The sequence below is a fragment of the Mauremys reevesii genome, linkage group 6 (assembly GCF_016161935.1).
Source record: "Mauremys reevesii isolate NIE-2019 linkage group 6, ASM1616193v1, whole genome shotgun sequence".
NCBI lineage: Eukaryota > Metazoa > Chordata > Testudines > Geoemydidae > Mauremys > Mauremys reevesii.
Window position 1 is genome coordinate 101277892 of NC_052628.1, and position 16885 is coordinate 101294776.

General features: G+C 41.5%; 1 protein-coding gene across 7 annotated transcripts in view; it reads right to left on the reverse strand.

Moving 5' to 3' along the window:
* The window catches only part of CCDC171 (coiled-coil domain containing 171), a 202746-nt gene that overhangs the window by 60050 nt on the left and 125811 nt on the right, over window positions 1-16885 (reverse strand). For all 7 annotated transcript variants that reach the window (XM_039544117.1, XM_039544120.1, XM_039544116.1 and 4 more), the window contains 2 exons: window positions 15777-15922; window positions 14056-14110 (listed from right to left, as the gene is read on the reverse strand). In XM_039544117.1, coding sequence (XP_039400051.1) covers window positions 14056-14110; window positions 15777-15922 — 201 coding nt within the window. The remainder of the gene's footprint in view (window positions 1-14055; window positions 14111-15776; window positions 15923-16885) is intronic.

The window sequence follows — 16885 nt, forward strand, 5'->3', positions numbered from 1 at the left end:
GCTTAAGACAGACACAAGACTATGATCAAGGGTGTTTAAAGTCAAGGTTAAGGTGCACTTGTCTATCTGTGGGCTTTAGTGCCACTCAGTAAATATGGTAAGTTAGAGATTTTAGTCCCTTACTTTTGGCCTGATCGTCAACACTGTCTTGCAGGAGTAAGTGCTACTCTGCAGAAGGCCTGCAGAACTGGTCCTTTTATAAGTACTAAATTCACCTTCAATGTTTAAAAGTAATGCCAGTGTGCTGTAAAACTTTTTGTTCTCTGTTTTGTTTTCAATTAATTGTATAGATCATAATATGGTCTGTGCAACTGTGAGATGCTCATGTTACTCAGTAGTTTGGAAGCAATGAGAGACTTGTGCAGGTCATTCCAAATGAGTGCCAAGAAAGAAGTTATACCACAACATCATGTCTTCTGTACATGACATATAATTAACAAACATTTCTTGACACTTTTTAAAATAGCAAGTGGCAGTTAAAATTAAAAAAAAAAATCTCAACCTTAACCACAGCATTCACAACCATGCAATCAATTTAGCTGCATGGGAGAATGTCCATATCTCCCAAAGTCCACACTGAATGAGGTGCACATTGTGTGGGACAAGCCCACTTCATTTACTGTGGATACTGTATTGTGTGTGGAACCATTGCCTTACTAATTGCATGTCTTGCTTATAAATGACTGGAATGTGTATTTAGCATACACACTGTACTAGAAGATTCTATGCATGCACTTAAGGTTCTAAAATATACATATATATTATTTGAGGAATAGCAAGTGATCATGCAATTAAAGAGGATATTGTAATGTACATGGATTGGTGAACAGAGTTAAGATTATATGAACATTATCTTTGGCATTCACAATAATTTGGGGAAACAATATACAGTAACTCCTCGCTTAACATTGTAGTTATGATCCTGAAAAATGTGACTTTAAGCGAAACAATGTTAAGCGAATCCAATATCCCCGTAAGAATTAATGTAAATAGGGGGGATTAGGTTCCAGGGAAATCTTTTTCACCAGACAAAACACTGTGTATATTTACACACACACACACACACACACACACACACACACACACACACTAAGTTTTAAACAAACAGTTTAATACTATACACCGCAATGATGATTGTAAAGCTTGGTTGAGGTGGTGGAGTCAGAGGGAGGGATATGTCCCAGGGAATGCCTTACTGCTAAATGATGAACTAGTACTCGGCTGAGCCCTCAAGGGTTAACACACTGTTGTTAATGTAGCCTCACACTCTACAAGGCAGCACAAATGGAGGGCGGCGAGACAGCATGGCAGAGAGAGAGAGAGACATACAGTGTATGTGTGAGAGAGAGAGAGAGAGAGAGAGAGAGAGAGAAAAAGATGTGCATTGCCCCTTTAAGTACATCGACTCCACTCTAAGTACATTGCCTTTTTAAGTAGATCAGCAAGTGGAGACAGCAGCTGCTACCAGCAAGCTCCCTCCATCCTCAGCCCTGTCATATCCCCCCCACCACCGCTCTACAGAGATGGGGTAAGCAGGGGAGGGGACACACACATCCTGACATTAGCTTCCCTCTCCCACTCCCGCACAGCAAGCAGGAGGCTCCCAGGAGCAGTTCCAAGGCAGAGGGTAGGAGCAGACACATGGCAGTGATGGGAGGGACAGTGAACTACCAGCAATTGTTAGCCTGCTGGGCAGTTGCCACACAGGGAACTTAGGGGAGTGGGGAGCTGATGGCGGGGCTGCTGGTCCACCCTGGTTCCAAGCCCCCACCAGCTAGCTCCAATGGCTGCTCTTTCTGCAAGCAGTGGACAAAGCAGGCGGCTGCCAAATGACATTATAAGGGAGCATTGTACAACTTTAAACGAGCATGTTCTCTAACTGATAAGCACCGTAACAACGAACCAATGTTAACTGGGACGACTTTACATGAGAAGTTACTGTACTTAGGTCTCAATTTACCAAGAGGAAAGCACACGTCAAGGTGTTCCCATTTAGGAGTATAAACCCTGTTAAAGGCAGAGAGACATACAGAGGATTGTAACCGAAGTTATCAGTTTATCATTTGTGTTGTTTCATGTTTTCTTTTTCTTTCTTTAATAATAAAATAGCCAGGCTTAATAATTGTGTTTATTTTTGCTTGGTCTTGATGACGATGTCCCCTAAGGCATGTAAAAATACCCTAAACAGTGACTAAACAGTGGGAGCCACATTTCCAAGTTGGCAGTAAGAGACACTGTTGGTAAGAGCTGGCCTACCATTTCTTGTTTCTCCAAACTAAATATTTTAAGTAACTTTTACAACAAAATTACTTGGCATCCAACAACTTAAAATTACCCCTTTCACCCCCATCAGGTTCAGGCAAAGAACACAAGTAAAATCTGGCAGCACAGCAGGCTGAGCCCAATGGCATAAGAGATATCTATGATGCCCTAATATAGTCTATACATAACGACAGGCAGAGCCCTCAGAATGAATTTTGCACTTCAACCCTGATAACAGCGAGATTGACTTTGAGAAATTAATCTCACATTCAAGGATGATCTGCGGCTTGAAGATGCCAAAGCTGCAAGGGATGAGGAAGCTGCACAGAAGATAGAGAAAAAACAACACCCATAGACACGCAATTAATTAGGGTTGTACAAAATCCTCTGTTTGAATCCATACAGGTTCCAAATGTGCTTTATGACATCTCCAATTCGGACTGCTGCTGGGGACCAAACCAGCTCCAGATCTGCTCTAACTTGAGCCAGTGGTTAGACAATTCCAAGGAGCTGTTGTGCTGGGCAAGCTCACCGGCTAGGCAAGCACTGTCCCTTCCATGCCCCAGCCCCCCACTGGGGTGGGGAACATAGAACTGTCTACAACGCGAATCCTCAGCAGCTCTAAGTCTCCTTAGTGCTGCTGCACAGACAGACTTCCAGACTCATCTTGGTGCAAACTCCTCCCTGAATTCATGCCTACTGTGAGTCTTCACATTTGAATGAGAATAGAAGGATTATTTGCATCAGCTGTGCTCTCTTTCTTCCCTTGATGCCATACAGCCTTCAGATCTTCCAAGCCCAGACAGTCAGCAACACCCTTTTCCATTTGCTTCTTCAATGCAGATTTCAGACCAGACCTTATGACAAATCTGAGCAACTTCCCTCAACGCCGCTGCGTGCAGAGGCTGATAAGGTCGCCGCTGGTGCTGAGGCAATCAGCTGGGACTGTCTAGAACAGGCCTGCACTTCTTAAATTTTGAGCAATTTAAGTCCACCAAAACTACAAGATAAACAACAGGTAAAGGGAGCTAATCAGATTGGAACCGGTGTTGGGAATGGAGCCAGCCAAGCTACACAGTGGAACTGAGCCTAATAAAATAAACAAACAAACAAACTACACTAAAATGCAAGAAATCCTAACTTGACAAAATGGTGCCATGCAATAGGGAGAAAGAGAAGATGTTTCTGATCTCACCGCTACAGTTATTTGGGTATTTATTATCACAATGGTATCTGAGTGCACAACTCCTTACATAACCACTCATCAAACCAAGGAGTATGCACACAACTCCAAGAGGGGCTGGTTTCTGGAGATTTTTTACTTGGCATAGAGGGTGCATGCACATCCCCTGAAGTAGGGGCCACATTGACAATACTCAGAGGAAAGATGTGTTAAAATAACAACATAATTTCAAAATTAACATCTGAAACAAATAACTAACTTCTTAACTGAAAACTTGTTAAAAATTGCTGTATATTATGCCGATTAAGAGGCTCTTTTTCATGTTATTGGAACAGTAGTTTTTGCATGGCAAACACATATATAGTCACAATACAATATTAAAGCAAATCTTACAAGTTGTTAAACAACATGAACTGCTGGATAAACAGTAGTTATGTGATGAGACATGGCTCATATAAAACTGATGAACTTTTTTAAAAGCTAGGCAAAGTCATAGGATTAATTGTCAGAGTGAAAGAGTACAATCCTGTGCTTAACTAGAATTACAGTGCACACTACCCCACAAAAAAATCCATGCTCTGTTGGATAAGATGTTAATTTGATCCAGACCCTCTTTAGCAAACACTAACCATTGTGCCAAAGCTATGCTGTCGTTGTGGGCTGTGTACTATAATATGTCCCCTATGAACAGATTTCAATGACCTTGGGCTTGAAATGAACCCATGTCTGGAGAAAATAATGGCTAACGCATTAACTAATTTCACAGTCCTCCACACAAGGATATTTCCTTACTTAAGGCAAACTACACAAAAATCTTCAGACTTCCAAAAGAATGAAGATAGTCGAGCTCTGGAATTGGTTATTTAGATAAGTCTAAACTGAAAACACTTAAGCACATGGATATGACATTCTGCAATGTCTTATCTTTAGTTTGTCAAGGTTTTTAAATCCCTCTTGAGCTGGAGTACCATTTTTAGCTTGGCTAGGTCAGAATGACACTGAACAATATGAATGATGACACACTAGACAGCTATATGGACAGAGTTGTCATCAGCAAACCAGCTGTGCTAACACCTGTATGTCCTGCACAACTGATCTTTAGGAACAAGGATCAAGAAAGACAGATTAGTGTGTGGAGGAGAAACAAAAGCTATTTACAAAATGTTAAAATTAAGGGGGAGAGGTGTTAATTTGAAGGAAGGGGAAAGAGAAGAAAATATTTTGTATTTAATATGATCAGATACAAAATATGATAGGTTGTTTCTTACTATAATTCCTTTCAAAAGCCATTTGGAAGCTTTAAAATTTAATCAATTCCTTTGTAATTTGTTTGTTTCACATGCACATGCACACTTCTTTGCAATAGGTGTCAGATTAACATTACTGGAGACTGAAGTAAAGAACAGACACTGCACCCACAGTTCCTATTTCCCCACATTTTCCTGCCAGTGTCTCTCAACCCTGTCCAGAAATAACTACCTTCCGGGGGGTGAAGTTAGTTAAGGCAAAAATTTTGAAACTTGAATTCCTAAAATTAGACACCTAAAATCAATACTTAGACTTCTAAATAATGTGGCTGATTTCCAAATGTGCTAAGCACCATGGATTTCATTTAAGTCAGAGGAAGATGGTGTGCTCAAGCTCTTCTGAACATCAGGCCACTTTTATTTAGAGGCCAAATATAGATTAGGGACCCTAGCTGTAGGCACTCAAGTTTGGAAATTTTGGCCTTTGCTTTCTGGCCCAGTCAATCTTTGGTCTAACTGTTGAGACTGACTGCACCGCATCTGAAGCGGGGCAAACGTTGTCTGGGCTTGCCAAAGGAGGGCAGCTGTGCTTTATGGCTGGGGGAATAAGGTCAGAGACTGCTGCAAAAGGTGAACAGTGGTCAGCTTTGCAGCGCTGACTCGCCCCCCAGTAATGTGAGGTCTGAGGGCTATATAAAGGTGCAAGCCCTGGGCATGGGAAGCCCCTTTGTTCCACGCACAGCAGACGCCTTGTCTCATTTCCAGTTTGCCAGATTTCATGAGCTTGCACCAGGAGCTAACAACGAACCCGAGCAGATACCGCTGGCTCTATGGAACCTCGGCATATGATGTAGTCGGTGGCATGGAGATTCTTGGCTTCAGGCACACAGCTGAGCTATGCAAGAAGTTGTTTTTTAATGAGTTCTTTCAATTTAAGGATCCAGAGAGCTGGTCACCTATACTTCCCATTGCAGAAGGCAGTTGTTGCGGTACCTGGTCCATGACAACCCAGCTGCTGGTGCCCCTTGACGATCCTGGCATGGCACAAGGGACAATGGGATCTTTCTGGAGAATGGGGCTTCACCTATTGGGGCTGCTATACAAGAGGCCATTGGGAGATGTTTGGGAACCCAACTGGGTGGGTGAGGAGGCAGCCAAGCAAATTGCTGGCACCTCCTTGTGGCTGATGTCCAGTGCAGGTACTCCATACGGAAGGCATCCAATGACCAGGTAAATGGCCTGGTAAAGGACTTAAAAGAAGGTGCTGGATAAAGGAACAGAATGAGGGAGGGGGTTGAGGACTCCTATGATTGGTACAGCAGGGAGCCAACCCCACCCCCCATTCTCACAGCCCACCTTAACTCTCCTATGAGGGGGGTGGATAATAAGGTCCAAGCCATGGGTTGGCTGGGGGGATCTGGATGGAAAATGAAGGGGGGATGGTGAAAGCCCCAGGTAATGATTTGAATAAACGTGGATTCTGCCTGCACTGTACACTTTATCTGCCAGGTAGTCTCAGGTATCTATATAATAAAGTTGTGGCCTGATTAAAATCCATATCAAGTGTCTCCTGTCCTTCTTTTGGTATACCCAGACAATACCAGTGACTGTCACTTGCAATGGGTGTTAGAGAAATGGACACTGGAAGCTGGATTGAAACCTTGCTGTAAACTGATTTCTTACAGGCCATAAAACAACCGCCATAAAGTAAATGAATTTTTCACTATAGACTACACTTGAGGTAGCAGCCTAGCATTGAGGGTGCAAGACTTGCTATCACATTAGTAATTCTTAAAGCTATCCACAGTCCCACCTCAACTCCTTCTATCCCGGTTTTCTCTATCAGTGGTTCCCCAACTTGTTCCACCGCTTGTGCAGGGAAAGCCCCTGGCGGGCCGGGCCAGTCTGTTTACCTGCCCCGTCCACAGGTTCGGCCAATCACGGCTCCCAGTGGCCGCAGTTCGCTGCTCCAGGCCAATGAGAGCTGCTGGAAGCGGCAGCCAGTACGTCCCAAGGCCCGTGCCACTTCCAGCAGCTCTCATTGGCCTGGAGCAGCGAACCACAGCCACTGGGAGCCGCGATTGGCCGAACCTGCAGACACGGCAGGTAAACAGACTGGCCCAGCCCGCCAGGGGCTTTCCCTGCACAAGCAGCGGAACAAGTTTGGGAACCACTGTTCTATATTCAAAAAAATAATTTAGCATTAAAACATATAGTAAAATCTCACCCCTACACACACATAGTTACATTGATTTTCTGAGGAGAAAAACAAAAAAGGGTTAATTCAAGCCTCCCAACTTTCACAGTGACTCTTTTTTTTTTTTTTTTAATTATTACAACCAAAGGATCAAATCTTGTTCTCAGTTACGCTCATGTGAAACAGCCCAGTAAGCCAATAAATTTGTCATTTAGTCTTCTCTGTAAGTTCTCATCTATAGACCTTTAATCTTTAGACAACAGTACACTTTTACACACTAAACCACAAATGTAAGGAATGAGAAGAAAAAATATCCTGTTAATAATCTAAAATAATCTACTTTCCATATACACAAAGATGCAGACCAGTTGTACAGAATAGCTGCTATATTTTTATTTTTTTTACCATTCTTTCAGACAAATTGTAACCCCCAAATGCATTATAAAAATAAATAATACAGTTAAAGTTAAAATTAAAAACCAGCAAAGAGAAATTGAAATTAGGAGTAAAGGACCAGGTGAGGAGAGATGTTTTCAAGAGAGATTTGAAAAAAGATAGTTGATGGGTATAGAGCAGGGGATTCCAACACTGGTCCTTTGGTCAGGGCCGGCTCCAGGCACCAGCTCAGCAAGCAGGTGCCTGGAGCGGCCCAGGGGAAGGAGCGGCACGTCGGGCTCTTCAGCGGCAATTCGGTGGCAGCTCCCTCGGTCCCTCTCAGAGGGAAGGACCTGCAGCTGAATTGCTGTCAAAGAAGAAAGTGGCATAGTGGAGCTGCCACCAATCACGCCTCCCCCCCCACACACACTTGGGGCAGCAAAAATCCTGGAGACAGCTCTGCCTTTGGTTCTTACACATGGCACTTGAGCGTGACTGTGTTAAGAAGAAATTTGTATGAATGTGATTATGAACTGAAAATGTAACGCAGAAAGGGATTTTGGGGTGGGAGGAGAATTGTTCCTGAGAGTTTCATTAGCACAGGGTGAAGCTGAATGCAGGTTAAGTTGAACAAGCAGAACTTTATTAAACCTGTGAACTGCTCTGTATATATGAATGAGTTGCTTACAACTAACTCCCTGTGTTCCCTTGTTCGCACTGGTGACCCGTGTTTGATCTCTGAACTGTTCTCAACATGACACTTTAGGAAGGGCAGCTGGGTTACTCGGTTCACAGGTGTTGGAACCTTGCTGGGAGATGCTAAATGATTTCTGCTAACTCACTGTGACAGGTGCAGCTCATTAACCCATCAGGACTAAAGGAGTGGCTTCTCTAGGCAGAGAAACGTAGGGTCTGGGCTTGAGCATGAGTTGTTTATTTTGTGTTAATTCATTAACAAAGATAAACATCAGGAAGAGGGCAAGTTTTTGAGCCTACGCTGCCAATAGCGAGTGGTGTTGGATGAGGGTCAGAACACCACCAACTTACAAGATGCATCTGGGTTAAAACAGTTAAGAGTATAAAGGGAGTGTAAACAATTTTATGGCCATGAATGGACTCATTGGGATGATTTGCCATGGCAGGATTGCGCATATGAAGAAGTGTGGAGAGCTGGGATTTACGGAAGCCTCAGACAAGGGAGCTACAACAGTCATGTTGAGAGGAAATGTGAAATCAAGGCTGAGGATTTCAGAAGAGTTGAAGCTCAGCTATGGCTTTGGCTGGCTATATGATTATAACTGGTAATTCACAAGTAACTGTGTTTATAAAGCTAGTCAGAAAAAAGAACAGATTTAGCATGTGCGGTAATGTGATAAACAAATATATTACTATTACTAGGAAATATATAAAGTATTAATGAAATATGGTTTGTCAACATAAATACAGCATGCATAATTATGTTCACATATTTATGATGTTTGAGAATTTTTCAAGTTTTTTATAATACAATTTTTAATATACTGTTAGATTTTTAAACAAACTTCTTAAAAAAGTTTTTGTCAAGAAAAGTATGAACAATTACATTTGAAGAGAAGAGCTAGTCCTAAGTATAACCTATGAAAAACTTGATTATTGTAGCGTACACTTCACTCTGGTATTTTAATATTTACAACAAAGAATTGAAGTTGAAATTAGAGTTCTAGGAGAATTTTGCTGATCAGTGCAGTTAAAGATTTTTCTTTAAAAACTGTGCTAGTCCCTTTTTTTCTATAGTTTATGTATTTAAATGAAAAATGGGTTAATTGAGCCCTGGTATAGATGACCACTGTAAATACAGTTGTGGTTAATGCTATTTTGTTCCCAGTATGGAATGGCTTACAGTATTTCCAATCCCAAGCATTCAAAAATTATGAGTAAGGTCTCAAAGTCATGTGATTGGCTTAAAATCACGAGATTTTAAAAAATAGCTTCCTTTTATTTGCTTTCTGCTTTTCATATGTTTGGGGTACACTCAGACCATGTTTTCAAACTTTTTTCCACATCCATGAGGGCTAAAAATATTGCCTTTTTTTATTAAACGAAACCCAAGATTATCATGTAACTCACTTATTTCCAGTCCACAAGTGGGAGTTTAAAGAAAAACAGCAAATATCAGGAGTCGCATGGTAAACTTATGAGAGATGGTAACATTGACTTTAGTGTAAATTCTCTGGATCTTCCACTTTGTTGTGACACTCCAGTCAAAAAGAATCAGTCCTCATTTTGGACTGAAAGCTTTTTTATGTAATTAAAAAGGTAAACAGTATAATATGTCATGAATATTTTACATTAAACAATGATGGTTCTGCTCTAATTTTCCAATTGACTGTGCAAGATAGCTGCTATCCAGTATAAATAAAAATAATCATTTCAACATATGAAACATAAAAGAACAGCTACCTCAGGCTCACGGTGCCCTTGACAAATAATTAAAAATGCAAACCAACACAAACACAAACAGTAGCCAACCAACCATAATCCACACAAAGAAACCAGTCCACAAAACTGAAATTTGCTCACCTCAGAGCTCATAAAACTCTAACCCATTTCTCTACCCTCCAAATAATTTACCTTCCACTGGGAGGATGAACAGACAACTGCACTCAGACCAAACACTAACCTAATAAAAGCAGCCTTATCCAGAGCCTCCAAAGATACCTTCTAACCTGAAGGAGGCGGCCAGGGGGCCTGATTATACAATTTTAGATTTTTTTTAAAAGGTAGATTTATCTAGTTAATAGTTCAGAAGGAACCAAAAAAATCTGTAAGCAGAATTTTCAAATGTGTTGACAGCAAAAATGACAAAGGTTCTTAACATCTAAAACCTAAGTAATCATTCAGAGTATATCACTTCAACAGAGCCCCCTCCTCACTGTTATATGGACTATGATACCATGAGTTCTGCAACCAACTTGATACATTTGGGTCTGATTTGCTGAGTATTCACAGCTGTAAATGGAGTCATATAGGAGCTACGCTTTGAACATATGAAGTGCTGTATAATGCTAAGCCCTGAAAAAATCAGGTCCTAGGTGTCTCAGATTGGGCATCCAAAATTAGTGGAAACTTTTAACTTTACTTTCTGTGCCTCAGCTCCTCATCTGTAAAATGGGGATACTACTACTGCCCCCTCACCTTAGGGGAGCATTGTAATAATGAATTAATGTTTTTTTTATAAACTATTTTGGTGAGTGCCACAGAAAAGCCCATAAGGAAATTTATAATTCTATCTTCAGAGCAGGGATTGAATACTGTGCAGAAAATAAGATATGGGGCCACACAGTGAACAATGAGGGTAATGCAAAACTGCATACTGATAGAGGCAGAAATCCTGTGAAAAATAATGTGTGACAATGTAAACAAAGACTGTCATAATGCTTATACACAGGGGGGCCAAAATGTAACCTTAATTCTGTTGTTTTCTAACTTTTGAGTGCTTGACTTTCCAATCATAATAATCTTCTCTTAACATAGGGATCTGTGCGTATAATTAGTAGGGTTGCCAACTTTCTAAGTACACAAAACCGAACACCCTTACCCCACACGCTTCCCCAAGGCTCCACCCCTGCCCCATCCCCTGCTCACGCCATTCCCCCTCCTCTGTTCCACCCTCACTTGCATGATCATTTTCACTGGGCTGGGGCAGGGGGTTAGGGCGAGGGAGGAGCTGAGGGCTCCGGCAGGGGGTGCAGGCTCCAAGGGTTCAGGTTGCGGGAGGGGGGTCTGGGCTGGGGCAGGGGTGTGGTGGGGGTGATGGCTCTGGATGGGAGTGTGGGTTCCAGGCTGGGGACGAATGGTTCAGAGTGTGGGAGAGGGTGCGGGGTGCAGGCTCCTGGAGGGAGTTTGAGTGTGGAAGGGAGCTCAGGACTGGGGCAGGGGGTTTGGGATGCAGGAGGAGGTTTGGAGTTCGGACTCTGGGCAGCGCTCACCTCAGGCAGCTCCCCAGAAGAGGTACTATGTCCCTCGGCACAGAGGCAGAGGCACAGCAAGGAGGCTCTGTGCGGTGCATGATGCCTCTGCTCGCAGGTACCGCCCCCGCAGCTCCCATTGGCTATGGTTCCCGGCCAATAGGAGCTGCGGAGCCAGCACTTGGGGTGGGGGCAGCACATGGAACCCCCCATGCCATGCCTCCACCTAGGAGCCGAGAGAGACATGTTGCTACTTCTGGGGAGCCACGTGGAGTCAGGTAGGGAGCCTGCCTTTTCCCCGCTGCACCACCGACCGAACTTTTAACAACCCAGTCAGCAATGCTGACCAGAGCCACCAGGGTCCCTTTTCGACTGGGTATTCCGGTTGAAAACCGGCACCTGGCAACCCTAATAATTAGATATAAGTTCAATTAGTGCCTACAGAACTATTAAGAGTTCCCATTTGAGAAAAATAAGCTCGCTCATCCAGAAATTAGACCTATGAGTTCGACTTTTGTGAGTGATCAATTAGTGACAATTTGGAGCCTGAATACTGAACACTTGATGGCTGAACCATGCATGCTTAAATCAACATTACTGGCCTCAAGTCCACACCTACTCCACCTTGCAGAAAAGCTTGGTGTCTGAAGCCTTGTCTACATTAAAGAGAAAAGTCAATCTAAGCTATGCAATTTGAGTTACGTGAATAGCGTAACTCAAATCGACATAGCTTAGATTTACTTACCACAGGATCCATGCTACGCAACGTATCTGGGAGACACTCTCCCATCGACTCCCCTTACTCTTCTCGATCAGGTGAGTACAGGGTCAACGGGAGAGTGATTGGCGGTTGATTTAGCGGTTCTTATCAGAGGATCGATGCTGCTAGTGAAGTGTAAACAAGCCCATAGATACATGGTTTTCTACAGATATGGCGTTCTACATGTTCAAAAAAAAAATTTTTTTGATGCATGGATCTGCAGCTGTTGCATAGGTGGGTGTCTGGAAACAATTAGTATCTCCCTGGCTCAGAAGGTCCTGCTTGATCAAGAGGTAAGATAATGGCGTACTGGTGTACTGAACAGAGAAACCAGGTCTGAAAACCCAGATCATTCCCTGTAGGAAAGATGGATGGAAATGTGTAGAGAAGAGAGACCACCTCTCCCTAGTGCTATTCCACATTCTTCCTCTACTTGTAGAAGAACGCCCTTTTGAGTGCCCTGATAATAGTAGGAATAAAAGGACTGCTTGCTTCTGTAGCTCGATTTGTATTCTGTCTTCCTCATTTCTTCATCTGCAAAATGGGGATAAACATTTATACACCTCATGGGTATGCTGTACAGATAGATTTATTAATGTTTGTGAGGTGTTCAGACACCACAAGTGATGAGGGCTACTACATTTCACAGATTTCCAGAGATAGGTCCAATACTTTGGCTTGGGTTTTCTGGAACAGGCCAAAGGACTTAAATTATGAATTATTTACAGCCATTACTATGATTTGCTGCTGTGACCGCTACATCGTAAACTGGTAATGTTCTCACTCATTCTCAATCTTCATTAGGACACACATGATTTCTTTCTACTCTATCAGGCAGGTGGCCCAGAAGGGGAAGAAACCTATTACTACTTGATAATTAGGAATTTAGGAGGTCAAGCAGCAGCAGAAGTTTGACTTCTTGTTCTCCTGTGGTGCAAAGCACAGTGTCCTGCCCGCTAAGTTGTATACAACTATAACTAACTTAACAGGAAAGAAATAAGAAAAGGTACTGCTACCTACTGCTACTTCTCTCCTGAATGGGAAGCCATGTTTCCAAGACCTGTTTTCTATAGCATCAGGAAAAGTACTGAAGGCATATGCGATCACTTATGTCACCCTGCACTAAACATTTGGAACAGTGAAAGAATGGGAACATTGCACGCTTCCTAGATTTTGGGACTTGTGGTGCAGAAACAAACTCCCAACACTGGAGATATTCAGAGGCAATTCTCTATGGAGAGAGTAATTTATTTTAAGTGAAAAATAAGTAAACAGCAGCTTTTGAATGTTGTTACAAAAAATAAAAATTTAAAAAATGTGTGTACATTGCTGCTTGGGATTTACAATTTGTGACGTGGAAAACTAACATCATAAGATAGTAGAAATATATCTGATTTTCACTGGGTCGTAAGGAAAAACACCTAGAAAATGTCAATGGCATTTGTAATTTTAAAAAATGAGATACACTTCATATATTCAGTCTTGCTGGTATTCAAGATGACACTGCAATGCAGCAAAATAATACAAGCCAAAGGGTCAATTTTAGATTGCTATTCAGTTTAAAAAATGGTTTAAAATCACTATGATGTTTTAGAGTGTGCATCAGAGTTTACCCATTTTTCTAATTCTATTTAATTATTACCAAGGATTAAAGTAGAGCATGAGAAGTCAAACGCTTTATGACCACTTGATATGGGCCCCTGTTGAATGACCTCTGCCTCACTCAGTGAATACACTGATCATTCAAGAGCAATTACACATACTTTGGGATGATCAGTAGCATCCTAATTTACTTTAGCAAGCCTAAAGAGTACTCAGGGGGAAGGGTTTGTAACAACTTTCATATTAAAAAAAAATAAAAGGAACATACCAGTCGACTACAATATTACAACGTTTGGCTTGCTGATCTGAATGCTTTCTGGAGGTGAAAGAAGTTGAAGGGGGAGATCTTTTGATACTTTAATTAAAATTATGAATAACCACTCCCACCATCAGCCTTCTTGAAAATAAATAATTCCAATTGGATACAATTGGTATGACTTGAAATACAAATGCAACTGAGATGAAAGTGCTAAATACATCACCTTCTGTAGGGTGGCTTCCACAGATTTCATATGACTGGCAATTAATTCTTTATCTCTATTAAAAGAAGGAAAAATTAAGCCTTAGTAAAACAGAGGTTTTAGTAAAGACAGGTTAATTTTCTGCCAATCCAAATATCTTATCAACAATTTCATATTATAAATGTTTTTAAACAATCCAGAAAGTATTATTCTTAGATTCCTCCCGACCTTTTAACCCCCAAAATAAAGTAACGGGGATTCTGGCTCATTGGAGACAAGGTGGTCTTTTGAGTGTCTAAACTCATGCAGTACTGGAAGTACATAGACTGGAGTTAGATGAGATCCTGTGAAGGCCAGATTCAGCACTGGTGCCACAGATACTGACCGCTCAATATGAGAATGTCCAAGGTCTGACTCTGTTGGTATCAATGCAGAGATAAGAGATGATAGTATAGGTAGGTACCAGGGATACAGCAGGGTCCAATGTCACAGACCGGTTTGAGGCAGAACCTTTACGACCAAAGTACCAAATCTTTTTTCAAAGTATGGGTTGTAGAGGACATTTTAGATACTCTGACAGTGCTGGAGCCACTCAGAGCCTCAGTGGAACTCTCTCTTGGACCTGAGGTCTCCAGAGCCTTCTTCTGACACAGTGACTGGGATTTCTTAGATCTAGTACACCTACTTTTCTTGTCAGTACCCCAAGACTCAGAGTGTGATTATCTCTTTACCACAGGCACTGATACAGAAGCTGCCTCTCCTGAGGCCTTCAATGACCAAGACCTGGAGGTGGATGGGGAAGCAGCACTTGTATCTCTCAAGACTCTTGATGACCGGGATCTTGAAGTGGACAGGGCATTAGCAGAACTCGACAGCTTGTTTACAGAGGGGTTCTCAGAGCCTGGGTCGGAAGCCAGTCTTAGGGCTTTCTCCATCATCAGTAATGCAAATTTGATCTCCTGTTTTTTCGAGATCTGCTTTTAAAGGAAGGGCAGCTCTTACACATATGGGGACATGAGTGTCTCCTAAACAGTGGCGATACTGAGAACGTCCACCATTGATGGGCGTAGCTTCCCAACAGGAAAGACACCTTTTAAAGCCTCAGGATCATGGCATACTCCAGAACAGAAGTCTAGAATAACCCCTCAATCAGGGAAAAATGAACAAGAAGGGAAAATAATGACCCTAACAAACTACTAATAAGCTAAACTAACACTAACTACACTAGGAGCTAGGCTTGAGTAAGGGAGCATGCTCAACATTTTACCTCAGGCCAAACGCAGTAGAGAAGGAACTGAGGGTAGGTCGCCCAAGCAGTTCTGTATATCCTCAGTACGGGGCATGAGGATGTATAGGGCACATTCACAGGCCAAATGGGCACTCCTACTGAAAATCTCCAATCAACGGTGCAGGGGTGCACATGCACTGAAGTGGAGCACCCATAGGGACACTACTTGAAGAAGAAGATACATTCTCCAACTTGTAACAGGCAAACAAAAATGCTCACACTATTACAGGACACAGATAGTGGAGCACTTGTCTGGGATTATTATATAAAATATACACTTAGTAGACTGAACTAAGTTTTCTTTTTAGAGGATATATCACTGAATTTCAAAGAGCGAGAGCACTGTACTTTTGTTTTCTACCACTGCTTTATCTAGGGCTAAAACCCTGTGCATGAAAGTAAGAATTGATCTTTTGTCTGTTTTAAGTGATCTCCCTAAGGTCCCAGTGCTCACTTTGCTGCCATGCGGAGGGCACTCTCTGCATCGTGGATGCTCTCTTCCAGTCGACGCTTGTCCTGCTCCAGCTGGGTAAGATGTCTATTGAGCTGACGCAGAGATTGATCTTTTCTTCTCAGCTCCATCTTTGCCTCGGAGAGACTCTGCCAGCAGACAGAAAGCAGAGTTACTTGTCAGCCCTGATAATTAACTTCAATTTATGCCATAGGCTATTAAACAAAGAGAAATACAGACTGACTGTGAAGTAGATTTGGGCCATTACAAACCAAGGTTTTACTATTTTTCTACCAAAAGTATTATTTATTTACTAACACTACAGAAATCTAATTTTTTTAGTGCATCATACATTTATAAATGTTTTATAAACAGTCAAAATGATCTGCTGAATGGAAGACTGATGCTACAGGTACAATACTTAAAAACCATATTCTGGGCACATGAAAATATTAGGAATATCATATATTTTTAAATACCCCAAATAAATATTAAGTAAAAATACTTCACAATAAAGCAACTTACAGATAAAAGAAAAAGAAAAATGCAAGGTATTGTTCATTTAAATACTGAGCAATACTACCCACCTTACAGATATCAACAGAAAGGAGAGAGTCCAATATAAAAATAAAGAACCAACCAACAGTTTTTCTTATGGGCAAAATCAGTGTTAACTACACAGCAAGTTATGTCTAACACATCACATTATAGTACATCAACTATTTTATGACTTTTCTGATCTCCAATATATTTTGCATGTTTCTGTTCCCTAATGTATACCCAACAATCTCATACTTAGCATTAAAGCTTAGTGTTTAAAATTAATTCAGATTAATTCAATAAATGTCAAATAACACTGTAAGCTGAACAATAAGAAACCTGACTAGCAAAACTTCAGTCAAGGTTTTTTCACTGTTTCTGCTATAATGTAATATAATGATCATAACATCTTTCAATTCATTGCTCCAATTCTCCTTCTCCCTTTTGTTTGGAGGGATCTTTAATGTTACAAACAGGAGTGTTAGTAACATGTTCATAATCTGGCAATATATTTTTTCTGTATTTTTGCTTATGACCATCTATTTTGTCTCTTCAGTATGTAAAATATAATT